This window comes from Aristolochia californica, unplaced genomic scaffold (assembly GCF_029961685.1).
Source record: "Aristolochia californica isolate CCGP_79_NKW_82.1479 unplaced genomic scaffold, dmAriCali1.0.hap1 SCAF_13, whole genome shotgun sequence".
NCBI lineage: Eukaryota > Viridiplantae > Streptophyta > Magnoliopsida > Piperales > Aristolochiaceae > Aristolochia > Aristolochia californica.
Genome location: NW_027181804.1, coordinates 26,518,517 through 26,536,278, shown reverse-complemented (window position 1 = coordinate 26,536,278; position 17,762 = coordinate 26,518,517). Strand labels below are relative to the sequence as shown.

The 17,762-nt window shown below is 39.2% G+C and overlaps 2 protein-coding genes across 2 annotated transcripts; one reads left to right on the top strand and one right to left on the bottom strand.

Annotated features, from left to right (window-relative positions):
* Nucleotides 1–3,349: 3,349 nt before the first annotated feature.
* On the top strand, nt 3,350–5,873 carry LOC137948013 (F-box protein PP2-A13-like). Its single transcript, XM_068793912.1, has 3 exons — nt 3,350–4,109; nt 4,253–4,371; nt 5,128–5,873. The coding sequence occupies exons 1-3, from the start codon at nt 3,795–3,797 to the stop codon at nt 5,561–5,563; spliced, it is 870 nt and encodes a 289-aa protein (XP_068650013.1). The 5' UTR covers nt 3,350–3,794; the 3' UTR covers nt 5,564–5,873.
* A 990-nt stretch (nt 5,874–6,863) lies between these two features.
* On the bottom strand, nt 6,864–16,713 carry LOC137947956 (probable transcriptional regulator SLK2). The gene is made up of 11 exons (XM_068793826.1): nt 16,639–16,713; nt 15,917–15,981; nt 14,737–15,737; nt 14,517–14,648; nt 14,240–14,288; nt 12,096–12,310; nt 11,930–11,998; nt 10,493–10,593; nt 8,412–8,505; nt 8,262–8,331; nt 6,864–8,153 (listed from the first exon to the last, which is right to left on the bottom strand). Exons 3-11 carry the CDS (start codon nt 15,502–15,504, stop codon nt 7,285–7,287), a joined length of 2,367 nt encoding a protein of 788 aa, XP_068649927.1. The 5' UTR covers nt 15,505–15,737; nt 15,917–15,981; nt 16,639–16,713; the 3' UTR covers nt 6,864–7,284.
* Nucleotides 16,714–17,762: the final 1,049 nt, after the last annotated feature.

The window sequence follows — 17,762 nt, the reverse complement described above, 5'->3', positions numbered from 1 at the left end:
ACTGAATTCGAGTTCAGGCTCGGGCTTGTTTAAAGTAAATGATCCGAGCTCGAGCAAACCACGGTTCGGTTCAACGACTTGCAAGCAGGCTCATTACTTAACGAGCAAATTTGGGGAATCAGTGAATACGAAGGCTTTCCGTCTTCGGGCTCGATTTTGACTCTCGACTTTCTGTCTGCAGGTTTCAATTTCGGGGAATTAGCGGCAAAATCAGAGGAAAATCGGAAGAAAATGGGAAGGAAGAAGAGATCTGCAATCTGCCACTTTTGATTAGTTTTCGTTATTATTTGATTTCTTCCTCTTTTCTACGATTTCTTCCTCAATCTCTTCGTTCTTCATCTTCAATCGCTTTTTTGTAACTGAGGAACAAATTATAGAGGTGAGCAGAGCCTGTCGAAAAGTTACGGAAGAGAAGGAAGCTCATCTGCCCCTCTCTCCCCTTTCTCTTTCTCGATTAGATGTGCTTGCGACCAGTTGAGCATGTTGATGCTACTAGTTTCTTCCTCTTCTTCCAACCGCTAAAACCAAAAGCCCTTGTTTTACAGCTTGTGTGCTGATGTTTTTCCTCCTTTCTACTCCAATAAATACCACAAACCTAAATCAGTGAAGCAGGAACAAGTGGGAGAAAAAAACCCCTCATATTTTTTATTGAGAAATTTTACAAATATCTAATAGGTATCATTAACTGTAAAGTACACGATTCAGGATTTCCTACTTTACTAGAAGGGTTCATTGAAGCTAACTAGATCTTTGATTTTGATGGCACAAAACCACTAGAAGTTTTGTATAAAGGGGTGGTATCGAATCGAGCCGGTTCACAAGCGGCTCGAGCTTGGCTTGAGCTTAGCTCGGTTCAATTCGATTTATCTGGATCTTGAACCAAGTTCGAGAGTTAGATAAGGCTCGTTTGAGTTAACAAGCCGAGTTTGACCGAACCATGGTTCAGTTGGAAAGATCGCGCGTCAGCTCGTTAACTTAACGAGGGTTCGGGACCAGGAGGTGGGAGGCTGGAGGAGGGAACGAGAATCGCCTTCGAGTTTGACTTCCATTTCTTCCTCCCCTCATCTGTCGTCGCCAATCCTTATCACCGTCGAGCCCCTCTTGTCCGCTGTTGTGGTGGACTCCGTCACCATCAACAGCTGCTTGTCAACCGACTTCATCGCAAACTCCCTTACCCCCGCGTAGTCTCGATAGTGGCTACCTTCACCACTGCTTCTGTTGTCTCCTCCTTCGTCGTAGCCTTTAGCCCCGATGACAGCTCCTTGCCGGCACCGCTAGACCCCCTACCCCCCGCGACGTCTCGGCAAAAAACCGGAGACCTAAGTTAGGGGAGAAATAATGTTTGCTTCTTGTGTTCATGAAGACATCGTGTGATTTCACACGTGTGACCTTCTCTCGTGTGAGATCACAAGCACGTGAAAAAAAAATTGTTTCTTGAACTCCGACTGTCTCTTCCACATGGCTTTTGAAGAGACTCAAATTGTTTGTGGGACTCTCTTATTGCTAACTCCACTCAATTTTTTCACATGAATAAATTAGTAGTATTTCAGAATTGTTGCTATATGAATCCATGCTCCGAAGAAAAAACGAAAAATGGGCATACGATTAAGTCATCCAAAACCATTTTTCTTAAACTTTTTCTTTGTCTCCATGATCTGGTATTCCAGTCCTTGAATCAGAATGATCTGATTGAGTACAAATGGACAAAACTAGCATTGCTTTTCAAATGAATGTTTTTGTGTTTGATTATTGAATAAAGTTTATGTATAATTATTTAGCTTTTATGAATAATTTTATACATAGTGTATAGATAATTTTATGTAGGGTTAATATACAGAGGTTATGCCCAATTTTATGTAAAATGTATACATAATTTTCTATACAATTTATTTAACTTGTATTTTATGTAAAGTTTTAAATGTAGGTTAGAGCTTGCACTCATCTTGAGCTCGATTACAATTTTAGGCTCGAGCTCGAGTTCAAAATATTTAAATCAAGTTTGGCTCGAACATAGGGAGGTTCGGGTTCAACTTGATTCAATGCTACCCCTATTTGTATATACCCTAAGTGTGGTGTTGCTTGGATATCTTCCAAGCAAACCTTGATTATGAAATCCACCATGGAGACTGAAATGGTAGGCTTAAAAATGGTTGTTGGAGAAGCATAATGCCCATTCCTGCTATTTTGATTAACTTTGATGATTTGGAGAATAAAGCAAAAGTGAAAATCAAAAATCATAATTCAAAATCGTATAGGCAAATTGATCTTTGACATAAAATTTTAAGGAAGCTCACATCCATGGAGATCATAACTTTAAGTTATATTGAATCAGTAGAGAACTTGGCAAATCACCTAACCAATGGCTCAGTCAAAAGGACAAGTGCAATTTGCTTCAAAGAGGATGAGATTAAAGCCTAGTTTTCAGTCATCGTTAGTGACAATCCAACCTATTTAAAATGGATCGATATTTTTTTTTAAATGGATCTCTTTCTTATATCTTTGTGTTCTTTGGTTGAAATCGATTTATTACAATATTTAAAAAAAATATTTCTTAATTTTGTGCGTGTTTATAAACCGGGAGGTCCATTGTATCTTGGGAAGGGATAACCAAAATCTGGTATTTTAAATAAAGATTTAATAAAGATTTGAGGTCACCTACACATTGCATGTTAAACTACAGCTAACCCGTGTTCTTCTTTAAAGAGAAACCCTAATTCGTTAAGCTCTTATTTTCAGTGTTAATGGAAGCAGAAGTACTCTTTGGCTGGCTGTCTCGCATGTGGTTGAACAAGCTCGTTCGAAGCTGACAAGGATCCACGTTGAGGATAGAGAAGCTTCGTGCCAGTTCTGGTCCAGATTCTTCAATGCCTTGCGATATTAAAATTTTCTAATTGCCTTAACCAATAATCAAGGCAAAGATACAGTTTAATTATTCCATTGTGGCCTCTCCTGCTGCTGCTTTCCGGTTCTGTCCACCTCTGTGTGCACGTAAAGCTTTCACCATTATTTGATTCTGTCGATTTGTCTGGTTGTCCACATCTACCACAGGGCAAGTGGAGTGACATGAAGGGATTAGATTCCTCCTTTCCGACTGAAAATCTTCTCAATTACTGAACTGGTTTTGGTTTTTCATGTGTCGAAATCGAATCAGAAAACCCTTAGGGCTAAAAAAGAAAAAGGAACAAACATCTTTACCCAGTAGAGGAATGAAATTAATGGAGAAAGCACCTCATTCTGCGATGGTCTGCCACTGCGGCTTCTTCTTTTTCCATCGATCGCTTCGGGAGATTGAAAGCTTCGCCATTAGAATGGTCAAATATTCCAATGGAAGAAGATTGAGAGCTGAGTAAAAGCGAAAAGGGTAGAGACGCAATCGCACGCGTTGAGACAACAGAGTAAACTGAGGAATGTCTCAAACAGAGAAAAAGGAAGCTTCCGGCGAGAGAGAATTGATTTGACCATAATACCCTTTCGGAAGCTAAAAATAGGAATATCTTAATAACCAACCGGTTTTTGCTGAAACCAAAATCCAGAGAGAATTCGCACGGCTTCGCTCTGTTTGAAAAGAGCTCTCTCATCGCTTTCCCCTCCGGCAGAAAAAAACCAGCGACGGCGAATGGGGGTTTGGTGTCGTCGTTGCACAAAGACCGGATGGGGGAACAGAAGCGGACGCCTTCGATTTGCGATTGAATTTCCATGTCTTTTTTTCTGTGAAGACTCAAGCACCACCGATTCCGTCACGTACCCGACTGGGCCTCCGAGCGTTTGGTGAGGATTAGGTTTAGGGTTTGTACATGGGGGCTGGCTTTTCTGGGTTTGGCTTGGCGGTGGAAGCACCTTCCCGGTTGAAGACGGGTCTCGATGACATACCCGAGAGCTGCGTTGCTACAGTGCTTCTTTATTTGAGCCCGCCGGAGATTTGTAAATTGGCCAGGTTGAATCGGGCCTTCGGAGGTGCTGCGTCCGCGGATTTTGTATGGGAGACCAAGTTGCCGAGTAATTATCGGCTTCTCTTTGAGAAGCTTTGTGGGGATGATCCGGACAAGTTCGGTAAGAGAGAGATATATGCGCGGCTTTGTCGGCCGACTTCCTTCGAAGGTGGAACCAAGGTATGGGGATTGACCTTCTCTTTTGACGGACAAATTCACCTTTCGATCGGATTGGGAAGGGATTGTATTTTTCCGCTGTGATTTTTCATTTTTGAGCAAATGAGGTGCTTATATATATTTTTTTTTCTTTTTTCCTTTTGTAGGAAGCTTGGTTGGAAAAATGGAAGGGCGGGATCTGTTTATCGATAGCTTCGAAAGCATTGTCTATAACCGGGATCGACGATCGAAGATACTGGAATTACATTCCGACGGAGGAATCCCGGTATGATATTTTTTTCTAAACCTTGGTCTCTTGGAGCTTTAGAAATGAATTTTTTTTTTGGGTGGGGGTGGGAGGAGGATCAGAAGAGCATCCAAAAAAAAAAAAGGATTGTGAAGTTGAGTTTTTGGATTTTTGGTTTTCGAATGGTTCCTTTTCTGATTTATTTAGTCTACCATATGTGAGGAGTTACGTACTAGTTTCATGCCAATCGAATTCATGGAATTACCAAAGTTCCATGGACATTTCGATGTTTGCTTTTTCTGAGTTTCTCTGCTTTCTTTAAAAGTGTCGTATTTACCTGTAGTTTTTCATGGAATTCATCGTCTGTGTGCTTTTGGCGATTTAAATGGAGTTAAAAAGGAGCAAAATGAATTTATGAAGGTTGAGCTCTGGAACATTCTTTCGCATAAAAGCCCTGCGATGAATGTTGCCATGTGTTATTTGGGAAACTGACATTGTCAAACAGGTTCATGCGTGAGAATATAGAAATCATGCCTGAAGACTCCAATATGAATGAGGCTGTTGCCATCTTGAATGAGGAGAATATGAAAGTCCTGAGGGAATCCACCCTCTCTTTAAGCATTGAAACAGAGTCACTAGGTGTTTTACCCTCTGCAATCTTCTTCAATTTCTTCGTTTAGAGTGAGGGTGATATAGAAACCATCCAACGGGAGTTGTCTTTCAGTCTAGCAAATTCGTGGGTAATTAGATTAGATAGAGCAGTAACTGAAAGGGGATTTAAACTGGTATTTGCAGGTTTCATACAGTAGCTTATCTGCAGCAGATATGGTGGTTTGAGGTAGATGGGGAGGTTGAGTTCCCGTTCCCCGCAGGGCGGTACAGCGTCTTCTTCAGGCTTCAGCTAGGACGAGCCTCCAAGAAACTAGGCCGACGAGTGTGTAACTCGGAACATGTTCACGGGTGGGACAAAAAACCTGTTCGATTCCAGCTGAGCACTTCAGATGGCCAACACTCCTCTTCTCAGTGCTACTTAGAGGAACCAGGCTACTGGATTCACTACCATGTGGGTGATTTCGTGGTGGAAAACTCCCAAAATTCAATGAAGCTCAAGCTGTTGGTGACGCAGATCGATTGCACGCATACGAAGGGAGGGCTGTGTGTTGATTCAGTGTTGATATGTCCTCGTTATTACGGACAGAGATGGAAGAAGATGGGAAAGATGGGAAAATGAGAGAGATGGCGGTGGGTTTTTTCTTCGTTTTGGTTGGGCTTCACCCTGGAACAGCGTAACTTGTATAGAATCGTATATACATAGTGGGAATGTAGTAGTTTTAGCAATCTGTATTGAAGGTAGTGAATCCTCCATCGTCCCCCTGGCTGGACCTGAGACCTGAAACCTGATCATCTCTCGGGGACGATGATCCATGTTGAAACTTTCATTTGTCGAGTTTGTGGGCTTCAAATTGGGAAACACAACTAGGATCATTAAAGATCCCAATGGATGTCCATTAAGAATCTAATCCCTTTTTTTGGTTGGATTATTAACCATATGTGGAGGTTGGATTATTAACCCAAAGCTAAATCTATCCTATTTTTCGAAAAGCAAAGCACACAAAAGCTTAAATTTTTAAATGGTCGAAGTATCTTAGCTATTTGTGTTGTCTAAAAAGTTGAATTGAGCCTTAGATTTGCAAATCTAGAGAATGACTCATGGCCAATTTTGTAAGTAAACTCATAGCCTTACAATATTAGCTATTGTGGACCATTGTGAGCATGGGTGCTCTAGGCTTGTGTAGCTTAAGTATAATGTTGTAAATCCCTTTGTCGGGAGTAGATTAATTAGGAAGCTGAATTTAGGTTGTGAACTATTGCTTCCATATTTCATCAAAATATTGGATACCACGTCCTATATGGTTGACCCAATACGAAAAGTCATTTGGTACAAAACGGTTATCTCACCCATCCGATCATGGATATCCGTTGATCATTATTTTGCATGTTTCGCACCAAATGATTTTTTATATTGGATTAACCCTCATATTATGTCAGTAATGGTCAATATTTGGATCAACTCAATCAATTTTCGTTAATCCTTCTATTTCGGTTGATGAAGCATATTCAAATAATCTTCCATGAATTCCCTGTTTCTCTTTTTAAGTATAAAACCACCTGTCCATGATGTCACATTGAAAATTCTTTGCCTTCCACTCATAATGGTCACATTTCAGATGTATCTGCCATTCTCATATGAATCATTATCAATCTAAGTGCCTAAGGTTGAGAGAAAAGAACACAGAGACGAACAAAGGGGAATAAAAGTGCAAAAGACAAAGAAATGGTCCATGGAGGAAGAAGAAAAGAGACCTACGCACTCAAATTGACTACCTAAGCACTCAAAATCACTCTATTTTGAAAGCTTCCCATGGGATGGAGAATACAAACACGAAAGTTAGTTACTATTTATTAGAATTCGAGTTATAAGATGTTACTCCAAATTAGGGTATTTAATTAATCACTGCTGTTGAAAAGGCTGCATTTACAAAGTAAAACCCTTTTGCAATTAAAAAACGAGTTGTCTAAGATTGACTAGTTACAACAAGTGTTCCTAGAAAAAAGTAAAAAGTATCAGACATGAATGTCAACCAGAAACCCTTTTAATGGATTTTGAAAGGGAAGAACAATAAATCTTACTAGGGAGGGGAAGTTCAAGTTAACCAATATGGGCATAAACTGAAACTAAAATAGATCTTCTTCACTGTGCAGCATCAGCAGCAGAATACAGAGAAATGGCACGCCTCAAAACGGCCGCACTCCAGACGCACGGAGAAAAAGCCCCTCAGTAGCATATCAAAGGCATAGTTATAAAACAACAACAATGCCGAGAGAAGCACCCACAAGTACCTGTACAACAATAAAGAGAAGAAACCAGGCCAAACAATCACACTTCTTCCTTCATGACTTCCAGCCAAAGGCTTCATCATTAAACAACCCATTGTCCGAAAATTCTCGAGGTATATCCTGAACCAGCTCTGACAGATGGAGATTCTGAACAGAATCCTGCCTTACGCTGAAGGAGATCCCACTCACAGTTGGAGAACTGTTAGAGACGGTCTTGAAACTGTTATTCCTGCTAGGAACAAAGCCGACGGAGTTATTGGGCACATTGCTTGTGTTATTCCCAAAACCAACCACACTTGGGCCCACTCGCCCCAGTAAACTCCCAGTACCACCAGCCCCAGTAAAGACATCTGCTGCATTTGTTGTTGTATTCTGTCCACCAAGTGATGGCTGTTGCACACGCCCATTATTATTGTTTATCATTTCATGCAGGAGTTGCTGAATCATATGTTGTTGCAGATGTTGGTTTCCTTGAGAGGATGGCTGTCCATGTTTTATCCCGTTTTCTGGAGGATGTGCACATGGTTGGCCGTTCATGGCAGAATTTTGGAAGGTCGATCCTGGCATTGAAGAAACAGCGCTTTGAAATGGTAAAGATTGAGCCTGATTTGGATTGTTGAAAGAAGTTGAAGCATCCACATGAACAGCATTATTTGAGCTGAAGTTCATGGAATTCTGTCTCAGCAAGTTCTGGTAATTGCTCAATGCTACTGCAGACTGAACTGCTGAACTATTAGGATTTCCATTCATCTGGTTATTGTTCATGTGAGTGTTAAGACCAGGATGAATTGCCATTATCTTATTGAGATTGCTTTGATCTGCAGGCAGACCCCGAGCATTAACAAGCTGTTCCATTTCCTGCATTTTTTGGACTTGAAGCTTCGCTTGAGCAGCAGCCTGCCGAGGATAACTTTTTAAGCTTTCTGCAAATTAGAAACATGAACTGTTTGTCTAAGAGAATAGATAAACGAAGGCAAGACAAAATCAAGTGAAAATTACTAGTGAAAGGGTAACAACAATAAGAAAATTACCGATTGGACCCATGTTGTTCTCCCGGCTAAAATCTATCAAATCTTTCATGCTGCTAACAACCTCAGAAATCTGCAAAGAAAGAAAAAAACATTACAGTGCCGAAATTTATTAGAGAAAAATAGTAGCACCCAAAAACTGTACATGCATACCTGCAGGCATCTAACATATCTTTTGGAAAATCCTAAATCATTTAATGATTGCAAGTCCAGATTCCTTGCCAACTGACGACCTGCTGTAACAAACCTGTCACACCACATCAACGATCACCATACTGGCAATAACAAAAAAACACTCAACACTTCACTGGAAGTGAAAGAAGATCCCTGTAAACCAAAGAGCTGACCAAGAATCTAAATGGCAGAGTTCCAAAAAACAATCTTCTCCCTCTGATCATCATCATAGATTATTCCTTTCTGGATGTGGAACTCGTTTCAGCAAACACTCCCAACTACATCCTCCCACAACTTCTTTTAGTGCCATCCATTAATATCTCATCCTGTCTAACCAACCTGAACAATACAACAGAGTTCCCACCACCTGCTACATGCACCGAAGGCCACCATACTTTTTTAACACTAACACTAACAAAACCAGAAATCCATCACCAAATGCTTTCTCATATATCAAAACCATAGTCACAAATGTGAAAGTAGTAGAAGACCAAGCAGGAAGGCAGGCAGGCAGGCAGGCAGGCAGGAGACAAGAGGAGCCTCTAACAAAAATGTCTAGACTTCTCAAGACAGAAGGAACTGAATGCTTCTTGAAGCCTCCATACAAATAGGCACGGTATAGATCCATTTAATAGTCAATTTAGAAAGCTTCAAACGTTGGTAAGTTCATTATTAATACTATCCAGCTAACTTTGTTGTTAAAATTCTTTTTTAGTAACTGATTTCACCATAGAAAACCACAAATTCAATTGTAATTAGGGTGTTCACTCTTATGAAATTTTCATGGTGATGCTACTGATTTTAGCACGTCTTTGGATATTTTAGAGTCTGTAAATAGTTGAATCAGTTGTAAATTTTAACAAGTTTTGAATATTAACAATTTTTTTGTTGCTAGAGCAACATTCTTTTGCTTTCAAGAAAATAGTTTCTTAGTAACTTTTTATCTTATACTGTAGCTACTGCTAGTTATGCAAACATGTGAATTTTCAAAGAGTCATGAAAAGTTCAACTTATTCTATGCTCCTATTGGACAAATTTTAAGAAGGAAATTGATGAAGAAAAGATGGGTTTTGTCTTGTTTCTACCATCCAACACAATAGGAAGCAAGCTGAAATGGAATTATAGAATGCACGTCTATCACCATATTATGGCAAGCACGAAGCTGAAACAAAGAGTTCAAGATCAAGTTTCTTCAAAGAGGACATGGCTCACTTGTGAAAGAAGAAAGCCATTCAAAACAATTGAAGATATATAAAAGAAGGAAGAACAAAATGAAAGAAGAAAGACTGAAATACAACTGCTTCTATGTTTTGGAAAGACTATTTTAGGCAAATATTATACTTTTAGTTCTATCTAGGAAAGTCGGCATGCTTCCACTTTTAGTTGTTTCCTAGTTGGTCTATAGTCTCAGCTAGGAGATTTTTTTTAAGGAAATCTTTGGTTAGCAAACCTTCTTCATTAATAGTCAATTTAGTAAAGTTCCAAAGTTAGCAAGTACGTTATTGATGGTCTCCTTTTAAATTAGTTGTTGGATTTTTTTCTTAGCTGCTGATTCCACTATAGAAAGTCATAATTCAATTGTAAGTAGGATATTTACACTTAGGAAATTTTCGTTGTGGTGATATTACTTATTTTGGCAAGTTTTAGTCTATAAATAGGTGAATCTGCTGCAACTTTCAACAAGTTTTCATTTTGGTTGTTGAAGCAGTATTGTTCTCTTTCCTTTTCCAAGAACAACTTCTTAGTAACTTTATTTCTTGTACTACCTACTGCTAGTTACAAAAACATGACCAGAAATTTCAAGCTTTGTCCCTCAACTTCATTTCTGTAATTTGGTGGCATTAGAGTCGAACCAAACTAGTTATGGCATAGACTGCAACGAGGAGAGAGATACAATACTGTTTGAGCCAAACTACAACTTAAGCCACTAAATCAAGAAAATACATAACTACATGCACAAACGTCACAAATGCAATACAGTAACCATGCAAGGACACTACTTTTGAGTCGATGGAAAGCATTAGATAAAAATTTACTTGGACGTAGCAAAGCTGACTTACATATTGCAATTTGATTGTAAATCTTGAGTTGAAACTCCAGCAGAACCCCCCTCATTTACAGCAGTTTGGTATTTTTGAGCCACCTGCACCAATTGGTTCACCTGCGAGAAGGAACATACCTATTCAGCAAGATTTTCATTAACATTATCTTTCCACCAGAAAAAAATATTATAAGAATAAAGACACTCAAATTAACAATTGCAGCACTCCCACAACAACAGGATACGAAAGAGTAAAACACCTTTCAACAAAAGCAACAGGTATGGCAGCTAACAACAAACATGTCTTATCCAATCACAAATAAAAAGTTTTGGGGATTTTATTGGAAGGGAAAAACCTGACCTGACAACAAACTTGGTTTAGATTTACATTCTGAATCCCGTTATTGACTGGGTCAGGTCCACGTTCAAGAGTGTGCATCATGGATCCACTGAGTTGTCAATATTCTCTTCTCATTCCTAATGGCCCACCACCCACACAGCCTATTACCGGTCGGATGCTAATCCTAGCGACTTTCTACAAGCACACCAGATGAGAACCTGAACTTCTTCCTTCCATCTTTTTGTCAGTTACTTTTATGTCAATGATCTCTCTCTACTCCAACATTTCATTGTTACTCAGAGCTACTTTAAACACTTTTTACAAACAAAAAATTATAACCAACCTGCGTGTCTTATATTTATTTTTCTTGTAATTTTTTTGAAGAGTTGCAGAAATCCAATTGACTGACCTTCACATTTTATCCAATTTTCAGTTTTCTGGTTTTTTTAGGACTTGCAGAATCCTACTTACTGTCCTTCACATTTAACCCATCAAATGTAAGCACAGATTACAGTTTTCTGGTTGTTTCTTGCCTCCAGGTTACCCACACTGTCTAAAGGTTCAGACAGCAAGAAACTCAATGCCTTCAACTTATGCACTTCACTGTAGAGCGGAGAGCTTACATCTTGCTAAAATTTAGTTACGCGGCCAATAAACTACAATTACAACAGAAACAACAGGCTCCTGCAAGAAAAGGCACTGATATTGCTATCTGTGATCTCTAACCCCAGGTTAATTGCACGGAGGGATTAATGCAGTATGCAGGGGTCAAGGCATGTGGATGGTAATTGAAAATTTCAACCCCTTTAATATTACTTTTTATCAGCTACCTTTTCTTTTTCAGGAGATTGGGAGAGCAGGTCAGTTTCTTAACCCAATTTACAATATATCATTTGAGTTCTCATTTTGAAAAACTCAATCACTCAGGTCAGTACCACTAAACTGGTAAACCAGATTTCGACCCCTGCCAGTGGAATCACCCCGAACCTCGCTTGTTTAGACCCATATCTAAGTGGCACTAGAAAGGGTTCCTAAAAAGTCAATAATGACAATTGCTGTCATAAAACATGAAAATTACATGGACAAGCTTACCACAGCAAGAGTACAATGTCATACCTGAGGTGCTATTAATCTCCGAGGCAAAAGCTCTTCATGGCGGCGAGCACAAAATTCCCATGACAAAATCTAATGCAGAAACATATAATAAATTAGAAATACCCTCAAAGATTAAGAGGAAAGAAAAGGTCTCCAGTGCTACATAAATTTAGGGCAATTGTTTTACTTTCAAATCAGGAGTGAACATTATACGAAGTTGGCCCTCCCGAACAACACGAAGCTGCTCATAGACACTCTCTTGAATTGCCTTCCCGTACTCCAACATCATTAACCCTGAAGGAAATCTATACTCATGAGGCAGGTCAAGAAACAAAAGCTCGTCGATAACGCCGCTGTCAAATTTTATTTTGCTAAGACGAGGGAGTACTTCATATGTAGTCTCTGCACCCAGATGAAATATAAAAATAAACTTTATCAGCAAAAAGATAAAAAATATCTTTCAGTGTTTGCACACTGCAATTAGAATATACAATCGTGGCAAAAAACTATAAAATAAAGCAAAAATATAACAAAAACAAAGTAACAAGAAGATAAATTCAACACCTTATGGAACAAAATTAAAGTGAAAGATAAACTCCCTACAGAGAAGATTTAAGATATAAGAATACAGATGTCCAAGTGTGTTTTTGTTTTTTACAACATGCACACTGATTAGATGAACATATATATTGGACAGGTTTGCAGCTGAAAGAGCAAAATAGGTACTAGTGGGAGATAAATAGAACACTACAAAGGTACCTACTTATCTTCTGACATATAAATCCAAATTTCTAATGAAAATTACATCAAGATAAGAAATCTTAACCAGTGCCCTTCCCCACCCCTGGGGTGCAAAAATGATAGGACCCTCCCCGCAGTCCTCCCCTTCATTCTCTACGCTTGGGAAGAACTTTTCTCTGCAAGCAACACGGGTGACCAGCTGATTCAACAGTTTACCCAGCTGATCCAGCCGGATTCGCCAGTTTTTTCCTTTTCTGGTTTAGTTACCTTGACCTAGATAGGGGCCCAGTCCGATTCAATCAGCCAAACCAGTCTGGGTATTTTAGTGCTAGTTTTGACATTATTTTGGTAAGCATTCTTTTGTTATGGTATTTTGATTAAATCCTTTGTTTTGAATCCTCCAGATTCATCTCTTTATTGTGGAGTCTATAAATCTTTTGTGCTCGACTCTGCAGGCGGGATAAAACTATTCCAATACAATCTAATCTAATACTTTTCTACTTTGTGATTGTTATCACCACTCTCTGTTCAAAACTATATATTGCGTCTTTGTTTATTTTAAACCGCACTCGTATCACCATTTTTTTCTTCCCCTTTTCTTCTCTGTTTTGGCATACTCTCTAATTAAAGTTGTGAGAGTCCATCTCTTCGTCTTTATAATTTGTTTTCTAGCCTATCAAATTGCCATAGGCTCTGTCCAGTTGCACTTCTTGAGATGGCGATGCTATTTAAGGGGAAGAAGAAAGAAGTTAAATGTTGAACAACAAATTTGATACTTCCTATTATGCTTCACTTATTTAATGATTCAAGGTGGGACTCCATGTTGAGGTATTCATGTTGATGAAAATAGGTCCAAAAATCTATTTGACAGATGCAGAAGTTCAAATGATTGCACAAAGCTTAGAATCTTTCCGAAGAATTTTATGTGAAACAAGGTGTAGAATAAAGTCGAATCTAAATTGCATGTTTCATCAGTGTCAGCTTGAATGGGTATTTACCAAGATTTCAAGGTGGCACTCCATGTTAAGGGTATTCATGTTGATGAAAATAGGTCCAAAAATCTCTTTGACAGACATAAAAAGATCAAATGATTGCACAAAGCTTAGAACCTTTCTGAAGAATTATCTGTGAAACAAGTTGTAGAATAAAGCCAGATCGAAATTGCATGTTTCAACATTGTCAGCTTTAATGTCATTGATCTTCGGCAAGATGGGCATCTATAACCTACATACTCTGGCTTAAAGGGGTGTTGGACTAATAAAAGAAGATATATTAGAAGTCTTTTTTCTATAGGTCTAAAGTTGTGTAGCAACCAAAGAAAATTAGCTTTACAACTCCTCATAAGTTCATGTTTCTGCATATTTGCAAACTCCTTTTTGTGCTCAAACTCCATTTAGAAAATGGCTATAAAGGCAAGTAGACTGGAGGCTGGCAAGACCAGCACAACAAGTTCTTTTCTTCTCTCACCTTCTCCATCTTTTGTTCAGAGTTTCTCAGATTATAACTAGAAGCAAACAAAGGAAAACAAGAAACTGAAAAGACATAAGCTCCAGAATAAATTAGGCAACACATGCAGGTGAAACAACTAACCAAATCCCCTTCCAGATTTTGATCCACAAATATCACAATGCCATGCATCCTGCAGAGGCAAGAGCACACTAAGATGAGAACAGATAAAGAATACACAAAAGCCTATATAAATCCCATGCAAATCTACAACTGGAGCTTGAGATATGTATGCACGTAAAATCATAACCAACTCAATCAATATATTGCATGATCAGATGGTATATATAGAAGAAATGTTTTAGGCTCACTTTCTGTATCTAGGTAAATAAACAAGTTCATTAGAAACGACAAAACTAACCATGGATGCCTGAGGAAAAACACCTAACGCATGATGTCCAACACTATCATATAAAGATAAACACCACCTCTTCTTAGCACGCGGAGCGAAATACTCTGCTACAAATTTCCTCCAGTATAAAATACTATTATCCTGCAAGCAGCTCAACAGAATATCAGGTGCATGTAATTTTAGTAACAGAAGAAAGATCTCCAAGCATGCAAATAAACCATCAACATACTGCAGGACGGTGCCGCTGGTGGTATATATATTGCATAAGCCGACGGGCACATATGCCACTGTCATATGGGCGCCTAATAGCTGTTGATGGATGAACACCTTGTTGCAAAGGATGCCTCATCTGTTGTTGTTGTTGTTGTTGTTGTTGTTGTTGTTGTTGTTGTTGTTGCTGCTGCTGCTGCTGCATGTGGGTACGTTGAATTTGTGGCATTGATTGCAACAAATGCTGCCTCTGCTGAAGAATTTTCTGCTGCTGAAGTAGGGCTTGTAAATGTGGATTATGCCCATGTGCAGGGTCCTGCCTTTGCATCAGTTGCTGTATGACTTGCTGCTGTAAAATTTCTTCCTGCCGGATATCTAGTCTTGGCTTCTTTTGCACTGGTAATAAGCTACTCGGCTCTTGGTTTAAGGAGGATGGAACATGTGAGCCTGAAAGTGAAACTTGCCCTGGGGGGCCTGTTGGCTGAGATGTGGCACTGGAAGCTGCTTGGTGCTGCTGCCTCTGTCCAATCTGTTGGGAAGTTTGGTCTTGGTGGGGGCTCTGCTGCACAACGGAAGAGCCATCCAAGACAGAAGAACCCGAAATGCTAATATTGTTGGATGAAAACGACATAGGCGAGGCAGGCAATCGCATATATGATTCTGCATTTATACTTGCACTTCTCTGCAAGTGGGATCCTCCTGAGAGTGCAGAGTTCGCATCTGTGACCAGCGAACTTGCACCAACACTAGGTCCAGAGTTTGCTGCGCTATTTAACACCCTGTTCATGTCCCCACCAGAGGCAGGCCCCAGAGCGGACCGCCCAGCAGCAGAGATAGAACCAGATGAGTTCACAAAAGATGAATTCAACTGGGAGTTCCCTGGTGCCTGGGTCCCGTCTCCTTGGAAGAAGATGCCAGAGGCAGAGGAAGACTGGGCCGGCCCACCAGCCACCTGAGAGGGTGCCACAGTGGGCACCTCTGACTGGCAGCTGGGATCCAGGTAGCTCTCCAAAGCCAGTCCTAAAGACAATCGGTACGCTTGTAAATTAAGGTGGAACCACAGAACTCATAAGAAAAAGTCAAGGTGACAGCCTTAAGAGGACCATTACCTATATCGCTAATATAAGAAAAGAAAAATTACTTCCTTTCCAAACTATACCAAATAAAAAGATCTAACCGGTGAATAATCAACAACAGACCCCCAGCAAAAACAATCAGGTGTAAGGATCCGAGGACAAGAACTTCACTGCAGTCGTGTAAGTATCTGTTCAAGTTGCACAAAAATTGTTCAGTCCACACGAGACACATAAGCTGTTCAACCAACCAGATAAAAAGCATACGAAGTAGCCAATAATCAAGCTAAGGAAAGAAAAATCAGAAAACAAAACGTAATCGCAGAGTTCGTAGAGATGCTTTTACCAAAAGATAATGCACATTATCATCACACACCCTCTGAACTAAAAGTTGGCTTCCAATTCTCCCCGTGAAAACCCTAATACTCAAAGAACAATTCTTTCGGCTAATACAGTCTGAGAAGCCTGAAAACTTAACTCACTAGAATAGCAACAACTTTAACCCAACCCGCCAATCGGTTCAAATACACAAGAGAATATGATTAAAACAAAAAAGAAAGAAAGAAAACCTAATACCATTATCTAATTGTAAAATCTATGGTAAAAGGAAATACAGAATCAGGAAACAACCGTAATCAAGCACGATTCCAATCAAGAAACACCATAACAAAGAAAAATTTACCCAGAATCTACATCAAAAGAGAAAAACCATAAACCAGGATAAAGTTACAGTTCATCTACCCAACGACTTGAGGATCACTGTAATTGCAGAGAGAAAACATGAAGAATAATAAAAGATCAACAAAACAAACAACACAGAGAGGAAACGAGTAACTTTATATACTTACGAAACCAAGCTAAGAAAAAGAAACGCCGGCCTCGTCTCCTGTCGGAACCGCCACAGCGCCTCGCCGACGCTTTTTTTATACCTCGCGGGAATTGCAGCCGGGACGGTGCTCCAACCCTACTCGACCGCCAATAGCCGGTCCACCACCGTAGGGTGGCGTGTCGAACATCTCACGCGTCCACGTAGCCCCGGTCATGATCAAGGAGTGGCGACTCGAGCGTGTCACCTCATTGATGAAACGTGGAGACAGGGGATTGGTAGAACGAGGTTACGGATGGTCGTAAGGTTTTTTAGATGTGAGAAGATACGTAGGGCGGGGCACAATAAATCCTGCGGACAGAGAAAAGAAGGAAAAGAGATTCGCCACGTGTGAAGGATTTCTCTAAAGTCATCCTGGTCGTCCATTCGTTCTCAATTGCATTTATATCCATTCTAGAGTAATTTTATAAATTATTTATTTTTATTTATGATTTATGAGTAATTTATTATTATACCAACAATGAAAAAAAATTGAAATTATTATTATTCATCTTTAAAGAAATGAAAATGTTGGTTATAAAGAAATAATTTATAATTTTTAGAAAAAACACGTAAAATTAGATCCGATCATTGGGTTTCTTCTTCTTCTGTTTTTTTTTTAACTCTTTTCTACTAAATTCTTAAACAGGTTGCGTATATTAGACCAACTCACGACTTTTTTTATCTTCGTCATCTTCTATCTGATTATTGTAATCTAATAAATAATTGTGTTGTTGTTTTTTACTTCTTTTTAATTTTATTTAATTTACATTATGTGTGTCACTATTTTGAATAATTCTAATATGTAGTATCGATTTCAAGGTAAAAATATCAAGTACAAGCAATAACACACAAAGAACAAATAAGGATTTATAGTAGTTCACAAACTTATTTACAGATTGTTCATCCACTCCCAAGATATTTGCACCTTAGAGTAAATTCAATTTGTTCGGGTTATCATATGACACTTACATCAATTTTCTTTATAGCCAAATATCATGTTTCTCACACAAGAACTTATGTCATTCAATTAACTATGAACAACCAATTACAATGCACACCATCACAAAATTGAAAGCAGTAAATTAGGCTCTCATGAAGATCCAC